General features: G+C 44.4%; 1 protein-coding gene across 2 annotated transcripts in view; it reads right to left on the reverse strand.

The window, feature by feature from the left end:
* Cdkl1 (cyclin dependent kinase like 1) overlaps window positions 1-26,143 on the reverse strand; it is a 57,197-nt gene that overhangs the window by 30,209 nt on the left and 845 nt on the right. For both annotated transcript variants that reach the window (XM_023565911.2, XM_003471811.5), the window contains exon 2: window positions 5,662-5,783. In XM_023565911.2, coding sequence (XP_023421679.1) covers window positions 5,662-5,783 — 122 coding nt within the window. The remainder of the gene's footprint in view (window positions 1-5,661; window positions 5,784-26,143) is intronic.

A 26,143-nucleotide genomic window follows, 5' to 3' on the forward strand; every position in this document is an offset into this window, starting at 1 on the left:
AATACCTTAGTTGTATCCATTTCCACACAGGAGGCATTGTCATCTCCAATCAGCCACATCTAGCAAGCTGGTAATTATTCTGTTTCTTTGCATTTGCTTTGCATATCTCTGTCCAATGTGTTATGTACTGATTTCTGTGATATTAACATGCATGTATGGTTCCGGGCCCATCACTACTTCCTCAAAGCAGATCATAAAGAGTCTCATCTTCCTCCATCTGTCTGTCTTGCAGCTGGCAGGAAGAAATTATCTGTTCATAAAACCCCCCTCAATCCAGAGATCCTGTCCCATATCCTAGAAGAAAACATGCCACACAAAGAGGCCACAAAGAATCTGAATAGACAGGTCTTGCTGGGTTCCCTGCCCAGTCTGTTAGCAATCACGATTATGCAACGAAGTCTCCGTAAAAACCCAAAAGGACAGGGTTTGGAGAGCTTCCGGAGAGCTAAAACCTCCAAGGTTCCGGGAGGGTGCCACCAGCAGAGGGTATGGAACTCCATGCCTCTTTCTCCCATAATTTGCCCTATGCAGCTCTTCATTTGTATCTGTCCTGACTAATCTTAACTGGATAAGACTCCTGGTGGGATCACAGACGCACTATACACAGGAGTGGACCAACACACTGCTATTCATAGCTGACTGTGCTATTAGGAGGTGGGACCCTGTTGGAGGAGAGTCCTGGGGCAGTGTCTTTGGAGGGCAAATCTCTCTCTGATGTTCTTCCCCTGGGCTGTTTCCCAGCCACCACGAAGTACACAGTGGTTCCTCCACATGAAGTTCTGCTTCACCTCAGATCCACAGCAACAGACCAGGCAACCATGGACTGAACCTTTTAAAACTCTTAGCTCAGACAAACTTTTCTTCCTTTAAATTGTGTATGTGAGACATTCTCAACAGTGGGAACTCTGACCAGTACAGTATCCCTTGTAATATCCTCAGAAGAAATCAACTAATGTAAGTGTGTGTTTTCCTGAGTTCTGTGTATCACTGAACAAATTAATCAAAGCCAAGAAAGCACTTGGCAAAAGGCTGATTTACAGCCAGGTGAAATGCCTTGGGGTTGTGACTGGCATCTTAAGTGTGGGGCAGAGTGCAGTTTTGGGTCCGAAACCCTTAATCTGTGGGATCTGATGCTGTCTCTAGGTGGATCATGTCACAGCTGAACTGGATTAAGGGACACGCAGCTGATGTCCACTGCAGAACTGGGTAGTTGCTTGCTGGCAGGAAGAAATCTCACAGTTTTTGAGTCACAGAGGTCTTCTGTGTCCATTGTGGTGTGAGAGGAGAGGAAAATAGGCACTTTGTCTTTCCTGGTGTCACACAGTTGCACAAAGCAAGTCTCAGCGCTGTCTCCTCCCCAGGGTTTTGAGGAAAGCTGTACTGTGACCCTTATGTTCTCATAACAGAATTAACACAAACAACTGCTGCATGAGGGCAAAGAGATCAGATGGATTTAAAGGAAAAAAACCTCAAAATATGAGATGGAGAGATGATGACGAAAGTGCATGAATCTCTCCGCAGCCTCCTCACCTGTGGAAGGCACCCTTTCCACTCTGCCCTCTATTTGGAACACTGATTCACCAAGACTTCTTTCCTACACAAGCCTACAAGAAAGATGGGGAAGAGGTGAGGGGCCGGCTAATGGCTTAAAATAATATGTTCTTAGGAATTTATACTAGAGAAAAATTTATAGAAGTGATTGTCCATCACAGCCTTGCTAGTAATAGAAAAAATTAGGAACAACCTACTTATCAATAGGAGTTTTAATACAGATGGCAAGAGATAGCTACACAATGGCATTCTACAATGCATTTTAAAAGTCTCCAAGTAGATTAGGGTGGGTTAGGGAGACAGCTCCAGAGAAATCCAAAAATATGCAGAACAGTTCTGAGCACACAATCTATTTAAATACATATGCAAAGAAGAAATAATTTCTCAAACTATTAACTTTATTTCTGAATGGTTTTGTGTTGCTTGCAAAATGTCTGATGACAACATATTTAACATTAAATCTAAAAGAGACATAAAAGTTCTGGAATTCCTTTGTCAGAGACTGATACTTTACCCGACCCATGTTCTTTGAACAAGCTATGTTAGGGTCAGAGAAGGGCTCAAGGACTGGGAGTAACATCGTCTATGAAGAAAGGAACAGATGGGGTGCATGGCTGCACTTAGGTGGACACATAAGGAGAGAACTCCTAAAGCATAAGCGCTTGTGAAACCGACAGAGGGGTTTACAGCCCAATAGGCACAAAGCGTGCAAAATCCTACTGAAGATAAAGAACGGTACTATGTTTGACCACAATCATGAACATAGCACCAAGAATTTCCAAAGATGTGTATTCATGTCACTGGAGCAGCATACACAGCTTGTAGCATAAACTTGCTTTTGATAAAAGCAACATGAAATCAGGCCTTTTGCAATAGCTTTCCAAAGAGGAACCAGGAATTACAAACAAGGAAATAAGGAGATGAATCAGTATCTATTTCAGGTTCAAATTAGAGGTAAGAGTGAGTTGGCAAGAATTATTACTATTTTTAAAATATATTTTATTTTCCATTGACAAATAGTAATTGCATATAGTTGTGGGCCACAGTGAGATATTTGTTTTTATTTATTGCAGTGGTGGAAGCTGAGCCCACCAAGAAATTACTTACCAAGCTGCATCAACAGCCTTGATATTTCAATATATTTCCTTAATAGGTAATAATCACATTAGTAGAATCAGCATGTCTATCACCACAGACACATATCATGTGTGTTGGAACATCTGACATTCTCTCTAATGGCTATTTGGTAATTGTTGCTAACTAGAGTTTACCTACTATGCTAAGAATTACTGTTAGTAATTAAACATTAAAACTCTACCATACTAATGAAACATACAAAAAAAAATAACAACACAAATAAAATGAAACATATCATGATCATAACAGATAATCACTAGCAATTTTTTGTATTTATTTTTTTCTTACCTATATATCAATTCCATGAAAAATTAAATAATACGTATTTTTATTATAGCATAAATGTCTTTTTCATTTGGCAACTGCTCACATTTTTCTATCACTCTTTTTCTACTAGTAGGAATCAAATACAGAGCTGTTGTACTGAGGTTTTTGTTTTTTTAAATTTTGAGACAGGATCACATAAGATCAGCAAACTCACTTTGATTGTGAACGTACTTACAAAATTTTATTTCATGGTATGGGACTTACCATTTGAAATTAAAAAGTTTTCCTACGAATTTCAAAATTTTTACTTGATGTCATCTAATATTTACTTTGCAGCAATGGCAAAATTTTGAAATTTGTAGGCAGGGGATATAACTTAGGAGCATAGTACTTGCTTAGCATGTGGGAGAAACAATTCAGTCCCCAGCACTGCCTCACAAACTTGCATTTAAAATAGACTGGAGCATTTCAAAATATTTAGCATAATGGAAAATTACTTCTATTTTTAAAACAAAGAAAAATTATTAAGTTTTAAAATAAATGTATGTAGGGGGCTGGGGATTTAGCTCAGCGGCATAAGCGCCTGCCTTGCAAGCAGGCAGTCGTGAGTTCGATCCCTGGTATCGATAAAAACAAAAAAGACAAAAAAAAATAAATGTATGTGGTCTGATTAAGAATAAATCTTAGTTGGCATGGTGGCATGTGCCTGAAGGCCCAGCACTTGGGAGGCCGAAGCAAGAAGCCTCACGCCTGAGGTCAGTCTAGACTACATAACAAGATCCTGTGTCCCCCAAAAAATCAATCAATCAATCAATCAATCAGTCTCATGGTGGTGCAGGCCTGTGACCCCAGCTACTTGGGAGGCTGAGGCATGAAGACTGCAAGTACAAGGCCAGGCAACATAGCGAGACTCTGTCTTTAAAAGTAAAAAGGTAAGAAAAGGGTTGGGGACCTAGCATAGTGGCAGCAGGCTTGCACAGCATGCTTAAGTCCTATTACTGGGTTTGATCTTCAGGACAAGAAAAACAATCTTATTTTTCAAACTTGTTCATTTAATAGTGCTCCTTAGGTAAATCTTGTATTTGACAAACCAGGCATTTTTCTCCTTTCAAAATGAGGTTATTGGGGGCTGGGGATTTAGCTCAGTGGCATAAGCGTCTGCCTTGCAAGCAGGCAGTCATGAGTTCGATCCCTGGTACTGATAAAAAAAGGAAAAAGACCAAAAAAAAAAAAAAAAAAGAGGTTATTTGTAATTAATCACACATACATCTATTATTCTCTGCCTTCACTAACACACTGCCATGGAAAGCATTTTCTATTTCCTGGAACATATAATATGTAGTGTAGACTCTAAAGAAAAAATCTGCTTTCAAAACTCTAAGCATCTATTATCTTGTCCTTTTCTTCTGCTCAAACTATATACCAAAAACTAACTCCTAATCGCTTTGGACTCCATGAATCCCTGTTCCCAAGCCATTCCACTCAGCATGATGAATCCCTCCTGTAATGACTAATACCTCCCTGTAGTATCTCCCTCAGCCCACAGGGTCACAAGTGACTCTGATAGTTAGTTTCACTGAAGTGTCACTGTGAGCTGTCAAAAGAGCAAATATGAACATGAGAAATGCGTTTCTTCCTGTCCCGATGCATTCTGAAGGGCAGTGCTCATTTGCTTGGCTTTCTCTGGCTGTGTAAATTAACCTGAAACAGGAAACGTCCGTTCCTGGGTTGCTAACAAACCGTGAGTGGCCCTAATTCCATTTGCCCAGATCTCATGGCAGATCATGTGCAGCCAGCACCATGAGGCACAGCAAGGCCCTGGCCTCGATGCCCTGCTAGAACAATCCTCACTGCCGGCCAGCCAAGCCTGTCTGCAGGCAGGCAAGGGCATGGTTCCTGGCTTTACGCACAGGAAGAAGACAGGAGGTCCTTCTTCCCTGCTGCTGTCTCTAAATTCTCCTCCCCTTTCGACTGATTTGCATTTTTCCCTTCCTTTTTCTAGTCTGTACCACACACATAGCTTCCAAAACCCATGTTTAAGTGGAGCTTATTTGTAAAGCAGAATGAAGCCAACCCAGAGAGAAAAGATGCGTGTGAGAGAGAGACAGAGGCAGAGACAGAGACAGAGACAGAGAGTGTGACAAGATCAGCAGACCTCACCACCCCATCTGCTCCATTTACAGCCACTCACATATTCCTTCTTTATCTACACGTAGCAAGTTGGGTTTGTCACACGTAACCAAAGGAATCCAAAGACGGCACAATAGACACCCAGATTGCTTGAGATAAAATAGTATGCTTGCTTTCTTTTGCCTTAAACTTCCCATCCCCACTGCCTTTGGACTCTTCCTTTTAAAGGCCATGCCATTACACTTCCCCAGTCAGACTCAGAACAAATAGTCTTGCTTTTGTTCCGTGCAGACCTGGTTTCTGTGCAGAGATAATGTAGCAAGAGAATCAAGGTCAATCCATAATGCTGTGGCTGGTTTGTCCTGCAAATGACTACTTCTGATCACTTTCACAGGGATTCTTTTTTTTTTTTTGGTAATTTCTCTGGGCAGCAGAGCATGCAACAAAAACAAAACACAAGCTGTTCTTACCTAGCCTTAAACAGCCATGGCTACTTGCCCCTCATCTCATAAATCTCGGTGTGCTTTTGTTTGGTTTGGTTTGGTTGGTAAGGGACACAGATGACAGGGCACTCACCCGCTTTGGTATCTGTCCAGCTCATGGAGCACTGTGTGGTCACAATATTCAAACACCAGGTGGAGCCTCCGCTTTCTCCTGAACACCTCCAGCAGGTTGACCAGGTTGGGATGCTTGAGTTGCTGCGAACCCCAAAAGGCGAAGTGTTAAATCTCCACAACAGAAGACAGTTTTTTCTACATTTTATCCCCTGAAGAGAAAGCTGGTTTCCTTTATGAGATTCAGTTCTTGGCTTAAGAAGGCTGTAACCAGCTTTATCTTACCTCTCTTTCGGGGCTATTTGTCAATTGCTTGCAAGTAAAAAATCATTATAACCTAGGTGGTTGGTGAAAACAAAGAAGCTGGAAAAGAAGAAGGCTGGTGAACAGGGGAGAATGAAAAGGGAAGGGAAATTATAAATCAACACAGACTCAGCTTTCAAGGCATGGACCAAATGTCCCTTCTTGGATCTCCCTGATCTCCCCAGCCCAGTTCAGTGCCCTGCCTGTCTCAAGGTCCCCTCAAAGCCCATCTTTTTCACAATTACTAAGTAATCTAAGCAGTAATACATAATCCTTACTAATTATTGTTCCATTAGCTTTTTCATGGTCTTAGGGGTCCACCGATACTGATACATGCATAGGTAAATCCAGGAGAATGTAAGAACCATGACATCAGACCTTTGTTCTCTTGTTTACCCCAAATTATGCTGCTCCTCCAGCACTGGCTTTGCATACCAGGCATTCATGATGATCTGTGAACACGCAAGGAGATATGTTTCCAAGGCCGGGAAACACGTTAAAACAGAACACTAAGAAAGGCTGTCTGACGGAATGGGCTGTGGGGAGCGCGGCTAGAAAAGGGCAGAGACGGATGCTGGCTCGATGGAGGTAAACCTCACACTGGGCTTCCTGGCCGCTCAGCCCACAGTCCTGTCAGAAACCGCCACTGAGCACTGGCTTCTCTTTTTCTGAAGAAGAAAGCAACACTGGTGCTGAGGAAGACAAAACTCACAGGAAAATACAAGCACAGATTCCCTGCCCACATGCTTGTTCTTGCTCTGCTCACCTAATAAATCTCCACTAACATCCATTTGATTTATTGCATGATTTTAACAGTATTGCACTGCCCCTTTTTCCAAATATTCTTTGGTAGTATCACCAAATCATTTTCCATTCAGAAATTGCTTGATCATATGTACTTTTTCCCTACTTAAAAAAAAAAAAAAAACTGTTGTAAATGTATACATCATGGGGGCTGGGGATTTAGCTCAGCGGCATAAGCGCCTGCCTTACAAGCAGGCAGTTGCGAGTTCGATCCCCGGTACCGATAAAAAAGAAAAAGACAAAAAAAAATGTATACAGCATAAAACCTACCACCTAAACCATTTTAAAAACTGCAGCTCAGGGATACTAAGTGTATTCATATTGTTGTACAACTATAAACCACATCCATCTCCAGAACACTTTTCATTTGCAAAACTAGAGGTCTGTTCAGTTTCATTATTCAAAACTCCCCACAATATTCCTCTCCCCAGTCACAGGCAACCACCATTCTACTTTCGGTATCCGTGACTTTGTTTTTGGTTTTGTTTCTTGAGACAGGGTCTTGCTACATAATCCAGGCTGGCCTTAAATTTACTATGCAACCCAAGGTGGCCCCAAACTCATGGCAACCCTCCTGCCTCAGCCTCCCAATCCTCAGGGATTACAGGCATGCACCACCATGCCCAGACTTCTATATCCATGATTTTATGTACTTTTGGCACCTCAAACAGGTGGGATTATACAGTGTTTGCCTCCTCCAGACACATTTATTTTTCTTAGAATAAAATGTCCTTAAGAATCATCCATACTACAGCATATGTCAGAATTTTCTTTATTTTTAAGGCTGACAATATTCCTTCATATGCATATACCACATTTTGTTTGTCCAGTCATCTAGTGATTGATGGATACTTGGGTTGCTTCTCTCACTTGACTATTGTGAATAAAGCTGCTAGGAATGTAGGTGTTCAGATATTTCTGTTGCTCTGGCTTTCCATTCTTTTGGAAGTACCCATTTTATTTTTCTCCTCAAAGTTCTCCAGGTGATTCAATGAGCAGCCAGAGGTCTAACTCACAGGCAAGCAGGTGACAAGTGATAAAAGTTAGAGAGGAAAACCACAGCCCGGGAACTACGTGCGGTGGCACACGGTTAGGGGTCACGAGGACAGTTCTTTTCACATTTTCTTTGTCAAATGCCCCTGTACACTCAGGATGAAGAAATTCCAGCCAGACCTGACACTGCATGAAACAAGGATGAATCACCAACATACGCTAAAGCCCATATCCTAGCCTGTTTGTGCTTTCAGAACAAAATGCCTCGGATTGAGGAACTCGCAAAGAACAGGAACTTATTTCTCAGCTCTGGAGGCTGCGAAGTCTAAGATGAAGGCCCAGGCCTGGTGGCCGGTGCAGCTGCTCCCCCTTCCCATGTGGCCCCTGCTGCTGCATCCTCATGTGGCAGAAGACAGAAGGACAAGTGAGCTCACCCTTCTACCTTGAACCCATTTATTTGTTTTATCTTTTTGCAATGCTAAGAATCCAATCCAGGGCTTTGCACATGCTAAGAACACCTTCAATTGCTGGGCTATTTCAATTCCTGAGCCCTTTTCTAAGGGTATGAACCCCAACCTTGAGGACAGAGCTTTCAGGTCTCCCCAGGCCACACCTCTTAGTACTGGTGCACCCGGGGTTAAGTTTCAACATGAATTTTGGAAAGAACATCGGCATGCACGTCAAAGCAGCCCATTAATCACGTTTGGGTCTTAGAACGGAGCACGCCAAGCTAAAAATGCCACATTTATGTCACCATACCCAGAGACATTTAGCCTGAGCTAACATTTTCCAGACATAGCAGGAAAGAACTCACAGCCTTAAACTCAAAATGGCATTGGTTCGGATGTCTCAAATACACAGCAAAGACCAAATGAAGGGGCCAAATAGCAGCTTTATGACAGAATTAGCAGAAAGTAGAGATTTTCTTTCAGACTGAAAAAGCACCATCCTGGTATGGAAACAGGAAAAAAAAAATGCAAGTGGGTTATACTATTAGTGCCTCTTAGTTCATTAAAAAGGAAGGTTTGTGCTAATATCAATTGGAAAATTTTTATGCCCATATCTTGTACCCTGAGTAACTACTTTAAAGATAACAACATGAAATGTATTAACTATTGTGATTCTCCTATTATTTGGTTATGAAATGCTGTTTTACCTTTATTCCATTTTTTAAAAAAATCATCACCCTTAGGCCTCTCATTTTTATACAACACCCTCCTTTGACAGAATGTGATAATGCAGACAAGACTCCAATCTTAGGGTCTTTTACTTCCCTGGGTTCCACACTTAGCTCTCACTTGCATCCCTGGCCCCACTTTCTAAGCACAAGTAGAAAGGCATGATTTCATCTAAACAAATCCAAACTTCTCTGCCTGGCAAGACTGCAAGGATCACCACAGGAAACTGCTGCCCCACGCTAGGCCCAAAGGTCTGCCTCAGGGCAAGCCAGGAAGAAAACAAGTCATCGTCTCCTGAGATCCAGCCATGCTGGAACTTAGGGTGCTGAGCAAGAAACCAACATGCCCCCCTTCCTGGTAAGCAGCCGTGGTGTGAGCAAGTGGTGGTTGTGTCAGGAAGAAATCAAGTCAGCGTCTCTGTGAGCCTACTGGCGCATGGGCTGAGAATCAAACATCTCCCCTAAACCCCATTTAGCAACTGGGGACCAGAGGTCTGAGCATCTCTTCGGAAGATGACTGTATGCAACAGAGCAAATATGGGGGATTTCCTTCTATCTTCTCTTTGAAGGCAAATACTGCTTTCACTGTTTGACTTTATTCGACTGTTTTGCTCTATTCAATATTTTGTTTTGTTAAGTTTTATAATGTTCTGGTTTTGGTTTGTCCTGATTGAATGGACAACTATTGTGAAGATAACGAGATACACTATGGAACCTATTACTGTTATCCTGGTAACCTGCTCTGAAATTCTGTACCAGTTTCACTGCTTTGTCTCGATTAGCTTTGTTCTGTCTTGTTTGGTTGTATTTTACTATCTTCAACATTTAAGAAAAAAACAAAGATCTGCCTCATCTGGCCTTGCTTAGCTTTCCAGCCGCACTGCTCACGGCTTCCTCCTGGACCACTGAACTTTTCCTACGCCCCTTCCAGTTTTAGAATTTGTTCAGTTTGTTCTCTCTGCGATAGTCCCCACCTTTAGATGTCACTTTCCATGCCCAGCATCCTCTGGTCCATACAGACACAGCTAGGATGCGCTAGAAGAGCTACCCATGACACTGGAACCCACGCAAGGGGTGCCCCCGTATCACTGTCAGAGCAGTACCCATCGTTCTGAATGGGACCAGTAGCTCTTTATTACACCTTTCTCATGTCACACCTTTTGAAAACTCAGATTCTAATACTGCATGATATTCTACTCAGATGACACATATGTTCTTTCCAATTTCTTTGATATCACTAGTACGTTGACTTAACTTTCTCTAAGTTAATTAACTTCTCCAGACATCGGTTATGCAATAGTAGGCAGCTCACAGCTGCAGTGACAAGTACACATGAACCACATGCAACTACATCAAGCACAGGTGACCTTTCTATAAAGGCCAGCTCGTAATAGTGTTGCTTTCAGTTACATCTGTTTTGATTTGAGATGATCTTCTCTAGTCATTTTATTCAAGAACTATTCATGTATCTTAAGGTACATAAAGCACTGGGATAGCCCGAAGAATAAAAGCTAGGAATACAGCAGAGGAGACAGACACTGGATGAGTCAACATCAAAGTAATGGATGTTACAATAACCAAGGTAAAGGGCCCTTGATTTCAGGATGAGGCAATGTTTATTAAATTACTGGTTCACTCACTGAGAATGAACTAAAGTTTTCCAGGTACTACCTGGAGCCTCAAAATACAATTTCATGGTTCTAAATAGCCCTGGTTAAATTACTTTCCTTTTTGTGTGTGTGTGTGTGTGTGTGTGTGTGTGTGTCTTTTTGAGACAGGGTCTCGCTGTGCAGTTCAGGCTGGCCTTGAGCTCACTTTCTAGCCCAGGCTGGTCTCAAACTCGCAACGATCCTCCTGCCTCAGCCTCCCGAGTGCTGGGAATACAGGCATGAGCCACCACGCCCAGCACTTTTGGAAGGGACTGTATGTAGGTATTTAACTTCTGCCAGGAATGTGGGAGCACTTTACCATGCCTGCCCAGCCTTCAGGAGCATACGGACAATTTAAGGCCTGTCATGTATATTACTAACTTGCTTCTTTTGAGGACTAACAATGCCTTCGGCAATGCAGCAAATTATCACATGATTTTAAATGACTCATTTCCCTATCCTCCTTTAGGAAATAACCTTACTCCTAAGGTGTGACTACAAAACACAGTGAGTATTTAACTTAAAAAATTACAGTAAAGGACACATTGCCATTCACCTCCCTCCAGAGTCCTCCTCCTTCCCACACACTCATCCCTCATCCCTGCCACTTCCTGAAGTGGTTCTGAAGTCTTCTTTCATGAGTGTCTTCACCGATGGCTCCACGGATGAACTGTCACAGTCATTTTCACTTGAGGAAGGGCCAGAAGTCGCATGATGCCAGATCCAGTAAATAAAAATAGGTGAGGACACACAGTAACGTTCCCACAAGCCTGCCTTTCTGTTGGGTGACAGGAGCAACCATCATTGCATTTTTTATCATACCTTGAAAAGACACTGATGAAAAAGGATTTCCAGAACTGCTCCAGGAAGGGGCAAAAATGATGGGATGAGTGGGCTCCGAGCAAGTGGGGGTCTTTTGAGAGCAACTAATAGCAGTGTGTCTTTGACAGCAGTAATTTTTAAAAAATTTAAACATTCACCATATATTTTGATCCCAGCTAGTATCACTGTAAATACTTAATCACTTATCTCCCAACTATACTTAGAATAATTTTAGTTTGGAAAGATTACTAAAACTAAATCCTAGAGATTCTAAATATTAAATGATAAGTAGTCAGAATGAAATGATCAACTCTCTCTAGGTTGCAAAGATTCCAGTTGGCCTAAAACTTCCCAGACCAGCAGACCTGGTTTGGGTAAAGCAGTTCCTGACCTGGCAGAATTAATACATTCAGCAAATGTCTATACACACCTAATCTGCATCAGGCAGGGCTTGGCACTGGGAACAACTTGATAGTGAGACAGAAGATGCAGGCACTAAAAAGTAAGTGCAGAGAGTAAAGCCTCAGTGTACCAGACATGAGCATGCCTCTCAGAAACTGGCCTTGAGGGCGTGACCTTGAGCCTAGTCCTGGAGGCTGAGATCAGCCCACGGGCTGAGGAGCTGCTGGAGGCGCAGGTGGCAGTTCTGCAGACTGAACACATGGCTTTGAGCCCAGAGAGAACGTGAGGAACCAACAAACAGTGAGAGCATTGCAGGCACAGCTCAGGGAGCCAAGGCAGACAGTCGGCAAATATGGGTCCTCAGGAACACGCTAAGAAACACCCGCTTTCTGCCAGGTGCCATGGGAAGCCACTTGAAGGAAACTTTGCAAACTACAAGACACCTGCATCTGGGTTCTTAAGAGCTCACCTGGCAGCAAGGTATAGAATAGCTTGGAGGAAAACTGCCAGAGGCCAGTGCAGAGCGTACTGACAGGTGACATGTGACAGTGACTGGAGAGTGGCTGGGGCAGAGCAGAGGCAGGAGAGAGAGATGGCTGGAAAGGCATTGCTTTGAGATTTCCTCTAGCACAGAACAGGCAGGCAGTAGTGATGAATCAGAGGGAGGTTACAGAGGGCTGGTGTCCAGAAAGACACAGAGGCCTGCATAGTGAGGCTGCTGAGCTGTGGCAGGGAGGGGGCAGCTTGGGGAGGGGGAAGGAGCTCCTGGGTTCGATCCTGTGAGTTAGCAGGGCTCTGAGACAGAAAGTGGTGGTGCAGGGTGGCTGGAGCTCACCTGCACACCACGGCTGGGGTCTCACGAGCGTGCATGAAGGGGAAGCCGTGGACAGGGGAGCATGCGATAGAGGGGAGAGGTTCAAAGAGCAGGAGATGCCGGGTGGGTGAGGAGGAAGAACCAGGGAAAAGGGAGAAGGTGGGGGTGGGGGAAGAAAGACAGCAGGAGAGTGGGAGGCCAAGAGCAGCCCGGGAAGGAGAAGTGGCCTGAGGCCCTGAGGCGACAGACGCTGCCAAAGGTGGCTCCTGGGCTGTGCCACAGGGGGACATGTGACCTTCTTGAAGTGCAGTTGGAAGACCAGAAGCCAACTCTGTGTGGCTTTGGTGTCTCAAACCGCCTTCCTCCTCACCCTGCACTGACTCTGCTGAGTGCAGAGGCGGGACTCAGAGGGACACCTCTGGCCCTGAATCCACTTTGCAGCCAAGGTTTGATTCTGTCAATAGCCGCGTCACAGAGTACAGTTTGTTTAGCCTTCATCTGGGGGCGGGGGCCCAGAAATCGAACTCAGGACCTCTGCTTGCCAGGCAGGCGCTTGTGCCGCTGAGCTGCATCCTCCACCTTTTTATCCTTCATGACTGAACCGACCTCATTAGGAGAAGAATGGGGTGAAAAAAATCAAGCAGTGTTGCAAACAAACTGCTCGCAGACACAGCACACACACAAGGCAGCCTCACACACAGAGCAGACACATTACCATGGGTGATTCAGGGACGCTGGGGCTCATTTCCTTACCACCCCATCCTGCAGACAAGTGTGTGCAGCCAAAGCCTCAGTCGGGTTTCCCAGCGTTCTGTTTTGTGCAGGCCCAGCCTGAAAGGTCTGAGCAAGGCCACCAGGCTCTTGCTCCTCACCACTGTCTTCTGTGATGCTCGGTCCCTGAAGGCGGCTTGCTCAGCCTCAGATTCAGTCTCTCGTGAATGTGGTGTCTGCCCTCAAGGCTGCTGTTCCATTTCTGTCTCCCTTTTAGTTTCTGGGTTTTGAATACTGATGGTTTACATTATGCTGCGAAGTGAAGCATTTTATCCAACATTAAAAAAGAAATTTCTTTGTTGTTGCTGAATGTAACTGCAGCTCACTTGGTTTCCCCCATAGAGCTGAGAATGCCACACGTCATCCTTGGATACCTTCCTGTGTTGGTACCAGCCCTGGGTGTGTCTTTGCTGGTCACCCATCTGTTGGGATAAGCTCACGACCCACACTCCCTGAGCTCCTCTTTGGCCTCATCACTTTGAAGCCTTTGTGTTAGTCCAACATTTAGCAAACAGGAAGAGCTATGTGAAATCCTGGTCACCGGGGGCTGGGGATTTAGCTCAGTGGCATAAGCACCTGCCTTGCAAGCAGGCGGTCGTGAGTTCAATGCCTGGCACCGATAAAAAGTTAAAAAAAAAAAAAAAAGAAAAGAAAAGAAATCCTGGTCACCAGGATGCGCTGGAAAAGTCTGGTGATTAAGAGCACCTCGGGCTAACGGTCACTGTGGTGTTAGCGGCTGGGCTGAGGGCAGCTGTCCACTGTGGAGGAGCTAGGCGTGCTGCAGTTAGAGACATAAACTGTACTTGTGGGAGTGGACATAGAGCTTGAACTCGTGGACCCCATGCTGATGCCTTCAGAGAGCATCTATTCCAGGGGAAGCAGTGGGGAACCAGGTTCAAAGGACTTTCTTTCTGGGGAATGTCAGTCTCCTCTGACATTTGCCACCCAGTGCTAGTGTAATTGATGCATGGTGGAAGCTGCAGGGAAGATGGTTAGGCACTGCCCAATAGCACTGGCTGTCTCTCTCCAAGGCTGATTTGGGCCTGGGCCACTGCTGAGAACTCAATCTGTGAGCAGTAAAACCCAAACTGATGAGGCTGCTCATAGGCTCCTCTTTTTGGAAGCCATCCCCTATGTGGCCAAGGTAGGAGTTTGCCCTTTTGGAATTGACCAGAGATGGGCTTTGCCTTTCCTGCTTGCATCACAATCAAAGGGCTTAGTGCTTATGTTATTGAGTCCACATAACATCAGGCCTTTCACAGCAAAGGAGGTGTAATGACTAGGATACCAGGGGGCAGGGACCTAGCTCAGGGGCACAGCACCCACCTGGTAAGTACAAAGTCCTGAGTTTAATTCCCAGCCAAAAAAAAAAAGAAGCACAGAAGAATTAGGACACAACCACAGGATCTACTTAGCCTCATACTACAACTAGCCAACCTACCAGAATGATGGGATTGGTAATCATCACAGCCCTTGGCAATGTGTACTTTGAGCTAGCAGCCACTACATGGTGCTGTGACTTTGGCAGCTTAAAACAGGGGCGGGAATAGGAGTGGCATCATCACCACCAGTGATCCACTTGTGGAACTCACGTTTCCGACCACCAGTATCCTCCTAGATAGGCTGAACTTCATGTGTACGTGACTGACTACTGGAAAAACCCAAATCTCCAGTAATAGTAATTGGATAAACCAATCTTATGATTTTATAGTACATTCAAATTGTGAAACATTATGCAGCTTTTAAAACAACACATATTGCCATGTATTGACTTTAACCACACCCAAGACATGCTGTTAAGTATAAAAAGGATGTATATACCATTACAGAATGGTATATACAGTATGACAGCACTTACATCTGGTTTCCAGAAGGTAAAGAAAACTTCAAGAATGACACAGATGGGCTGGGAATTTAGCTCAGCGGCATAAGCACCTGCCTTGCAAGGAGGTGGTCATGAGTTCGATCCCCGGTACTGATTTAAAAAAAAGAATGACACAGAGAAACCATGTTCCTCCCTTGCCCCCAGGGGGAATAAAATGGGTGATAGAGAGTAATGGAAAACTCTTTTTACTTTCCATTTTTTATACCTTCAAGCTTTTGTTTCTGGGTTTTCACTAAAAAAAAATATGTATTACTTTATCATACAAATGGCTTAAAGTGATTTGCAGAAGTTCCTTCCCTAGGTTGTAAAATGAAGTGAAACACTTTAATGTTACTTTCAGAGAGCTACTTAATAGATCAGTGTTGGGAGGAAAAAGTGACAGCTATTACGAAAAAAAATAACTCATGACTACCAAAATCTAAATCATCACCACCATCCCCAGCCTCCAAGAGAATATTCCTGTCTCCCCGGTGTCAGGAAGAATTCTCTGCAACACTCTCTTGGGACAGGGCACCTTAGTGTGCAGTTCCACCAAGTGCTGAGAGTGGCAGGCTGTCCCTCTCTCCGGGGACTCGCTGAGGAGGAGGCCAGAGCAGGGAAAGGTGTAGCAGTACCAGGTGGCTCCAGTTGAGAAAGGACGTCACCTGCCGCGTTCCTGCTCAGCAGTGGTCTTGAGGGACAACTGTGCAAGTGAGATCTTTCCCCTGAGCAGAGATGTAACGTGTGCACTCTGCATGAGGAGGAATGCACGGGACTGGAGCGGCGATCACCGTGGGGAGAGCCGAGGGGCCCGAGGTCCACCCGAGGCTGGCTGGAGGCCACACCAAGGGAACGGAATGTGCCAGGCTGCTCCTCTGGCAAGAACTCAAGACTGCCATTTCTTCTGGATCCCTCTCAAAACCTGTACCAGGCCAGCCAAGTACATAGTGGATGCTTGACCTGTTTTATTGACTAATAAAGAATGTGAAAAGTACTGGGGGGGGGTATTACAGCCCTGATCCCAGTGAAAAATGATGCTGACACAGCTGAACATGAATGCAGCATGGCACTGATGGTTACAAGGCCAATCATTTGGGGGTTTTTTGTTTTTGTTTTTGTTTTTTGTGGTACCAGGGATTGAACTCACAACCTCACGCTTGCCAAGCAGGCGCTTATGCCACTGAGCTAAATCCCTGGCCCCAATCATTTGGTTTTTATGTGTGTCTGACAGCATTGTTTGGTTTGAGAAATTCCTACCTTCCCCTGTTCTACACTAAAGACAGGAGTTCAAAGATTTTTCAGACAGGCAATTTTATCCGACAGTATTTTTGCTGGAGGGCTTTTAAAGTTAATAAGCAATAAAGAAGATTAATAATTAGCAAGAAAATATGTTGTTGAAAGCAAATTTGTCGCCAAAAACATTCATCCTGCCAAAATATAAAGGTGAATTAAAACAGTAAAAATAAGTGAAAAACACCAGCCAGTTCTGTCCGTTCCACATAAAAATTACTACCTTCTGGTGTGGTTTAAATATTCTATAATAACTATATGTAACACAAGTTGTCTATTACAGTCCTTTTGTTTGGAAATTTTTAAAAAGAGGATTAAATAAATTATACAATCATGTTTTTCAAAGTTCCGGTGTTGTACTGCAGAGCAAGGTGACTATGCCTCTTAATGTATATTTCAAAATAGCTAAAACAGAGGATTATAAACATTCTCACTACAAAGAAATGATAAATACTAGAGCTGACATGTATGCTGATGACCCTGATGTGAGCAGTCCACAATGTAAGCATATATCAAACATCACATGGTACCCCATACAATGTACATAATTATTATCAATTAAAAATAAAATAAAATAGAACTTCACAAAAATCACCTATTCTGCCTCCTCCTGCTCAGTGAGGTTCTATTTTCTCGCCTGCAAGGTGTGAGTGCAGGGAGATGATGGTTTGTGCTTACTCCCTTTACAAACTGGGGTTTTCAGAAGCCAGCTTGTTGATTTCTGCATCTTTTGTCTTAGAAGTATTTGTGTGACAGCTTTATCACTTAGGAGTTCACTACACAGCAGGAACACAATCCGTCTAGATAAACACATTGTAAGCTAAGCCAAAAAAAAGAAAAACTCCAATAAACAAAACAGTCTGTTACTATTTGCCATTTGTATATTATCTTGTAAAAACATAATTAAACAAGTCTTCACTTGTTGAGCAAATAGGCAGAGAGGATGATAAGGGACTGTTTGGTTTTTGTCACTGTGAGTTATGTCTTCCTTGCTGTGGACACCACTTTACATAAACTTCCAGCCCGTCGCTACACTGTGTGTTAACAATGGATATCAACGGTCAGGTCACTTTGCCACTGGTCTTTAAAGAGAACAGCTGCATCAGTCCAAAGGCTGCACAAGCTGGACAGCATCTGTGCGAGAGTTTTATTGGGCCTGAATGGTGTTTAAAATCTGTCAAAAGTACATGCCAACATTGTCAGATCAAAAGATTTTATTTTCACTAAAAAGATCCAGGGGTCCCTGGAGAAATGACTGATCAGTGGCTAGGGTAGGAGGAACCGGGGACATTTTGTTGTCAGCAAAGTAAAAAGAGCTTGAAGGGTGATAAGCATCTGTCAGGACACTGGAGCAGCACTGACAGAGCCCCAGACAGCCAAATGTATGACCCTTTGAGAAGTCAAAGAGAATGGTGACAGAGACAATGAAAGAGAAATTAAACTTTTAAATAAAAGCCTGCTAAGAGTGCCTGCCATAACAGCTGGGCAAGTGGTGCACACCTGTAATCTCAGCACTTGAGAGGCTGAAGCAAAAGGGTCATTGCAAGTTTGAGACCAGTCTGAGCTACAAAGTGAGTTTAAGGCCAGCCTGAACTGCACAGTGAGACCCTGTTTCAAAAGGACCAAAAGAAAAAAAAAAAGCCTGCCAAGACAAAGTGGATAGATCCATATCCAAACAAGCTCGGTAAAGAACATTCCTTCCTTTGTGTAACCCATGCTTGTTTAACTGATGGTTCTGCAATGTAACTTGAACTGTTCAAACTCCCGCAGCAACCCGTGATATCACAAACATAATGTGCCGAATCTAATTTCGTACCTCCTCCCTTGCTCTCCCCATAAAAGCCCTGGAACCCGGCCAGTTGGGGCTCTGATTCTTTGGGAGAGATTTCGGTCAGGCCCACTGGTGTAATAAAGTGTCTCCTGAACCACCCCGGTGCTGTTTCTTCCCATGTTTGGTCCATTCTCCATAACAACAGTGGGTAGCATTATGAGTTAAAAGATTCATTAATCTGGGGCTGGGGATTTAGCTCAACGGCATAAGCACCTGCCTTGCAAGCAGGCGGTCGTGAGTTTGATCCCCAGTACCAATAAAAATGAAAAAGACAAAAAAGAAAAAAAAAAAAGTAAGGATCTTTAAAAAAAAAAAAAAGATTCATTAATCTATAGTGATACTAAGAATTACACGCTGGGGTAAGGGTAAAGGTTTTTTTTTTACATAAAGATGATAACTTATGAGTAGAAAAATTACAGAAAGATACCGATACACTAACTTGTTATAAATGCTTTCGGAAGGGATCACCAATGCATATTAAAATCACTGGGTGAAAGCTTTATATGTGTGTGTAGATGTGACATTTGAATTTGTTATCTCCTATACACACATATAAACTAATTATATATCAGTTTTATACCCTGTAAATTGGATATATACTTATATAGCTATTATTGGGACAATAGGAGAAATGTGAGCACAGGCTGCATGTTGGATAATAGTACTGCGCCAACGCTAGGTCAAGTGTGGAAATCACAATGCAGTTATGAGGCAAAGTATCTTTGTTCTAGGAGATTCATGCTAAATATTTAGGGAAGTAGCTCAGGTGAAAAGGGAAAAAGAGAGGGAGACAGGGAATGCAGGATATTCTAGTAGTTGGTGAATCAAGCTAGTTACAGGTAGACACGGAACTACTTTTATATATTTTGAATTTTCTTTAAAATAAGAAGTTGTAGAGGAAAATCTCAGAGGATTTTGATGAATGCCTCACTTCCAGCTTAAAAACAAAACTCTGAAAACACAGCACCTCGCCGCTTGGGTGGAAACACGGAGGCTCCAGGCTGCCCGGTCTCCGGCTCCTCCTCTCCATCCTGCATGTTTCGGGTCCAGCTCCAGACACTGCCGGCTCCCACGAGCCCACAGAACCTGAATCCGGGATCATCTCTCATCTACCACAGAGTCCACTGAAAACAGTGAACACAGTTTGCAGAGGTACCGTACTCCTCCATTTCAACAAGCCAGGGAGCAATCGGAAGAGAAGGAACTTTAAATGGCCCGTTTTAGCTGTACCAGGACTGAGTTCTTTTTTTTTTCCTTCCCCTTTATTTTGCCAGGACTGAATTCTTCCAGCTGCCACAGGATTTCCCACTGAGGTTTTATGGAGTTGGGAAACGTTCCAACTAATATTGGGCCAGCAGATGCCTTTAAAAATGATGAGAGCTCTAATTAGATTCTAACGCCAGGGAGCATTTCCATGGGGCTCTGCTAGTGCTTAGTGGCATGGAGCCCTGGCACAGAGCACATTCAATTAAGTACTTAATAAATGCTCTGCTTTGGCTCACAGGGAAGCTGTTCATGCCTCCTCTCTCTGCACAGCCTGTCACCAGGATGTAACAGTCCGGAGCATTTCCGGCCTGCTGTCTGCAGGCAGGGAACTCTTGGGATGGTGGCTTGGTCTCCGGCACTTGCCATAGTGGGTGACCCACCCTTCTGCCTTCCGGCTGTGTCGTGGCTCCTTTTGGCCTTGGCTTTTCAGCTCTTCCCTCCTTGTGGCTGCTCAATCACTTATGGTAGATTTTTGGTCCAAGAGCCTCTTGTTCTCCTTTGTAGAAAAGTCAGCAAAATAGAAGCAAACATAGCCATAAATCATGGAGATAAGGAGGGCTGAGATCCAGGTGGCAGGAGAGCCACCTCAAGGTCACCGACCACAGTAAGCAGGATCAGACACTGAACTCCCTGCCCGCAGCTTCTGTTGCTGGGCCATCACCCTGGAAGGCCACTGGGAGTGAGGAGACAACAGCCGCTGGGAGCCTCCTGCAGTTTTGCTCCGAGTCTCCTGCAGTTTATCATTCTTCATGGTGAACAAGTCAGAGACCACAGTTCTGGCACCCAGGACTCACTCACCTGTCTCCCTACCAACGCCCCAGTACCTTTTCCACATGGCAGCCTTTTTTTTTCTTTTTTCTTTCTTTTTTTTTGTACCGGTGATCCAACTCATGACCTCGCACTTGCCAGGCAGGTGCTTATTCGACTGAGCTAATCGCTGGGCCTACCCCTAGCAGTCTTAAAACGCAATGCCACAAATATATTGGTTATCTGGATATTCACTACTGTACATATTCCTGTGCTTTAATACAATAAAAAGATTAGACACATATGCCATTCCCTTCAAGCACCAATTTTTTAGCTTCTTGAGTGCAATATTCCTCTTATTAAAAATGCCTGTACTGATGCACACAAATAAAATATATCTAGAGCAAAAGGATGCATATACAGCAGGGTACTTTTTTGTATGCTTTTTCCAGTGCTGGACATTGACTCCTGTAGCTGGGCAAGTGTGCCACCACTGAGCTGCACGTCTGCCCTTGTGTAGTACCATTCACACCAAGGTTCCCAGTGGACACTTCCTGCACACTTTTTCGGGTCCTGGTTGGTAGCGGTGTATGTTTTGCCTTTGGAAATAACATACAGGGTTACAGAATGAGGCTTGGGAAAGGCTGCTTGTCCATGAGGAAGCCACTCTCACTAGATTTGCCTGGAAATCACGAGCTCCTTAGGAAGGCTCTTTGGGAGGAGGGGCAGGATGCATTCTAAGGACCCAGAACCACAGTGCAGTATCTGGCACAACACACACCCAGGGATCTGATGTATGTAAGCAGCAGGGCATGGACTTGGGGATGAACAGAGTCTTTCTGCATTCCAGCTTTCCGACCAGCAAATCATTAGCCATCCTGAATCCATCTGCACATGGAACAACCACCCCTGCCTTCCAGGGTTGTTGTTAGTGCCCCGTGCTTCCTAGGTAATGACTCCTGGCAGTGTGCCCAAGCTTCCTGGTCACCAGCCCCAACCTACCAAATGAGAAGCATGAGTCCCTCTCCTTATCTCTCTCTTTTAACTCCTTTTGTCCTTGAAGGGCAAGTTTTCTCTCCATGGCTACTTCTAGGTCAGGACCGAGGCTGATCGGACCAACTGTAATGTTCCTTGTTCCACGTGTCATGGGCGGGAAGGTCACCCAGGCACTCACAGTGACACAGTACCACCTTGGACCTTCAACTCCTTTAAGATTATCTACTCTTTCTGCCCCTCCCGGTTGGAATTCTTTCTTTCCTCTTCCATTGGTTCTACCAATTTCATTCTATAGAAAGAAGGTTCTGCAGTAAAAGACTTGGGGTCTTGGTTAAAACAAAAAATTACTCTGAGTTGTTGGGGAGGACTCACAGATACTCCCCAAGGGGCTGGGCTGGGTTCAGGCACATCCACCAGCTTTATAAAAAATGAATGGCCACCCCCCCCAGGGCCTGTGGTGACCACAGCCCACAATGCCTGACTCCTAGATTTAACGGGATTTTCTTTCAGAGTCCTTGTCCCTCTCTGTATTGTGGTTTTTTTCACCGCCACCCCCATTCAAAATATCATAATGTATTTCAACAACAATACAGAAGGGGCTGACATTTTTCCTGCAGGGATCGTGTGCTCCATGCAAATCAGAAGATGCCATATTCCTCAATGAAAGAACATCTACACCTACTTCTTGAAGCCAGGTGTGGGTCTGTCACAGAGAAGATTAAAGATGGTGTGCGTAACGTACCGAGCAACACTCCAAATAAAAGGCAGCGTATTCTTCCAGAAGCAACATGAACTGGTCTTTTCTTATGCTGTTATCGTGGTCTAGATTAGTAATTCAAGGTCATGCCCACAGCAGTTTTCTCTCCACTGGCTGGCAGTTTCCCTCACTGCATTTATTATCAGCAGATTGCTAGGCAAGTGCTTCAGCACTGAGCTCTGGCCCCAGCCCCCAAACCTTGGAATCACTGTGGGCTTTTCATCCACCATAAGATGCCTAAGTGCTATTCGCTCAGGAAAATCTAGAATCCTACAATCGCTTACCACCTCTACCACTGTCTCTCTGACTCAAATGCCATCACTTCACACTTGGATGAATCCAATAGTGTCCTCAGTGATCTTGCTTGTGAAGCCAGGACAGGCCTCAAATTTTAGCAAAACAGCGTTTTTATTTAAGTGTGATAGTACATGTCTATAATCCCAGGTACTTGGAAAGGTGATGCAGAAGGATCACAAGTTTGAGGCCAGCCTGAGCAATTTAGCAAGACCCTGTCTGAAAATAAATTTTTAAAAAGGCTGGGAGTGTATCTCAGCACCAGAGTGCTTGCCTAAAATGTGGGTTCAGTCCCCATAGTGAAAACCAAAAAAAAGTTTCTTGGTAATAATTATCACCCAGTTGATCAATGCACAGCTGTACCTTTAGCTGAAACTGTGACACATTCTAGCTTCAGTTAGCCTTAAAAATTGCCTAACTGAAGCTAGCCATAGTGGCACTGTGGCTGGACTGGAACAAAAAACATTGTCCATTTGGCAGGGAGGGTGGGGGCACAGTAGCATGCTCCTACAGTCCCAGCACTCAGAAGGCTGAGGCAGGAGGATCACTTGATCCTAGGAGTTTCAGCCTAGATAACATAACAAGGCTGTGTCTTCAAAAAGTTTGCTGGGCCTTTCACTCCCATTTTGTCTCTCTTTAAGAAGAAACAAATATAGCTTTTAAAAGAAACCTGGTAGCAGCTGCTGGACATTGCTTTAAATTGTTAAGCAAAGAGTTTGGAAAACACAGCTTGCAAATTCTCTGAGGTTAGACAGAAACCAAATTCTATTATAATATAAAATCCAAGAGACACTGTCCCTTGTAGGGAACTGGTATTATAGCTCCAGTATTTTGTTACACTGCACACAGATCCTGTAATAGGACACCACTTGATCTGGGGAATCTTTTTGTTTCCAGACACAATGTTTACTGTCATGAGATTGAGGATGCACAAAACAAATACTGTCACCACTTTCATTAAAGGATAGTGACACAGGGGAAAGAAGAGCAGCCGTACATACATATACAATTACACTCGTGCACTCACACCATAGCTGTTATACATAGTTGTCAACTACTTTCGCCTGGGGAGTGCTGTGCTGAGCTGTGCTGTGCTGAGCTGTGCTGCTTTCTTCAGTACTGGAAACTGAATCCAGGGCCTTACCACTGAGCTGCATTCCCAGTCTTTTTTGCATTTTCTGTTTAAAGACAGGGTCTCAATAATTTCCTAAATTGCTTTGGCTGGGCTTGAACTTTCAATCCTCCTGCCTCAGCCTCCCAGAGTGCTCAGATTATAGGTATGTCTTGTCCTTCCTCTGCTCTCCTTTCCTCTCCTCCCCTTTCCTCTTTCTTTCCTTCCTCCCCAGCCCCTGTCCCTGTTTTTTTCTTTCATCCTTTCTTTTTCTAATTGTGGTATTGGGGATGGAGCCCAGGGCCTCAGGCAAGCTAGGTAAGCTCTCTGCCACTGAGAAGCAATCTCTCTCTCTTTTAAAAAAGTTTTGAAACTGGGCATGGTGGTGCATGCCTGTAATCCCAGCACTCCAGAGGCTGAGGCAAAAAGATTGTGTAAGTTTGAGACCAGTGTGGGCTACAAAGTGAGGGCATGGCCAGCCTGAACTGCACAACAAGACCATCTCAAAAAGACACACACACAAAAAGTTTTGAAACAGGGTCTCACTAAATTGCTAGGCTGGCCTCCAACTCAATATCCTCCTGTCTCGGCCTCCCAAGTAGCTGAAATGGGCACACACCGCCATGCCTAGCTTTTAAAAAATTCTAATATTAGGGGTTGGGGATTTAGCTCAGCGGCATAAGCACTTGCCTTGCAAGTGTGTGGTCGTCAGTTCAATCCCTGGTACCAATAAAAAAAGAAAAAGACAAAAAAAAAATTCTAATATTAAAACGTCCTTTCCTTCAGGAAGTAGTGGTAACAGTAGTTTGTTTAAAGGGCTCACTTAGTTTGGGAGAGGTCATGGAAGTTCACTTGGCCTCCTTTCCAAGAGTAGACAGCGTACAGCTTTGCATAAACATTGTTTTGGACAAAACTGGGGCTCTTTGAGTATTTACTGGACAAATAGATGGAGAAAAGATGACCTGACTTAACACACCTCCATTTCATGCATTCAGCAAACATTCATCAAATACCTGTAAGGTGTTAGGAAAATCACAGAATTTTGAATAGGTAGGACTGAAAGCACAGACTCTCCCAAGAATCCAGTCCTGCACCTCACATAGCTACACATGTGATTCAGAGAGCAGGGGCTGCGGGCTTTGGAATCCAAGCTCTGCTGCACACACCTGGACAGAGTTCAGCTGCGAAAGCAGATCAGCCCAGTCTCCTGACATGCTGCTGCTCACACCTGCTTTCTCTAAAAGCTTATTTCTTTCACTCTCTGTTTTCAGTGCAACAGTAACATTTGGGATGCAGAGATAGGAGGCAAGGCCAGCGTCCTGGGGGCCTGTGAACACAGCAGTGTAACACACAGTGAGCAGTAGGAGCAACATCACGGGTGACCTTCAGAGTTGGAAAAGGAGCAGCTTTCTTCCAGGAAAAGATCTGCTTTTCTGGCCCTTTTCAGTGCAATTATCAGACTGTAGACGCAGCTCAGTGGCATAGCCCTTCCATAGCATATGTGAGGCCCTGGATTCAATCCCGGGTACAGGCTGGAGGTGGGAAATGTAATCGAACTTTCTCCCCTACAGAAAGCCTACAAAAGGGAAGATGCAATCAGCCCACATCCCAGAGTACAGGTGGGGAAGCCAGGGTGGTCCATCTGTGAGATGGGCAAACTCTGCTGGTCTCATGCTCCCTAGAAGGTAGTCTTCTCAGAATAGATAACATCCTGCTAGTTAAGACACAAGCTTTCCTCTTACCCACCTTTTATTTCCTGCCATGCTAAGGATTGGACACAGGGCTATCATACTGCACTACACACCCAACCCTCTATTATTTTTTCATTTCAAGACAGGGTCTCACTAAGTCACTAAGTTGCCTAGGAGGAGCTTCAACTTGCAGTCCTGTGGCTCCCCACCACCCAGACTGCTGGGATCCATCCCTCATCTGTGATTGAGTCACTCTTCCTCTTGTCACAGGGCTGGTCACACAGGTCAGGGCATTGCAGTTGTAACTGTCTTTACTGTCCTCTGTTCATCCCATGCCACACTCTGTGCGCTGGGTGGCACCAGTACAGGAATTTCGAAAGGAAGCCTCTTTTCATTAAAGGAAAAATACTTTCAACTCCGAGTGGCCCCTGACACCATGCTCCGCAGGGCTAACTAAGGGGCACAGAGGAAGCGATCATGTCACTACTTCACAAGGACCCACTCTTTCAGTGGATACAAGTGAGTGAGGTGTAACACAATCCTGCTGCCTTTCCCGAAGTCTGACCACAGATGAATCACTTAATTCTCTTAATGGATCTGGATCACCAATAGAAACCAGCCTGGAAATGTAAAGTTCCAGAATGCTGGCGAAATTGAGTTGTTCTAAGTTCCTGCACCTCCCAGTGCACTGGCTTTTGAATCCAGGTCTGGGCCGGGGATTTAGCCCAGCAGCACAAGCACCTGCCTGGCAAGCTCGAGGTCCTGAGTTTGATCCCTGGTTCCCAAAACAAAACAAAACAAAACAAAATCCAGGTCTGTTTACCGACATACCACCCTGAACTCGCCTGATCTCATCTGAAAATTCAGGTATTCAGGTGACATGGGAGGGGAGCTACCGGGAGAAAATGAAAATACACTGCAG

The sequence above is a fragment of the Cavia porcellus genome, unplaced genomic scaffold, assembly GCF_034190915.1.
Source record: "Cavia porcellus strain 051 isolate PalLab524CR breed Dunkin Hartley unplaced genomic scaffold, mCavPor4.1 scaffold_1, whole genome shotgun sequence".
Classification (NCBI taxonomy): domain Eukaryota; kingdom Metazoa; phylum Chordata; class Mammalia; order Rodentia; family Caviidae; genus Cavia; species Cavia porcellus.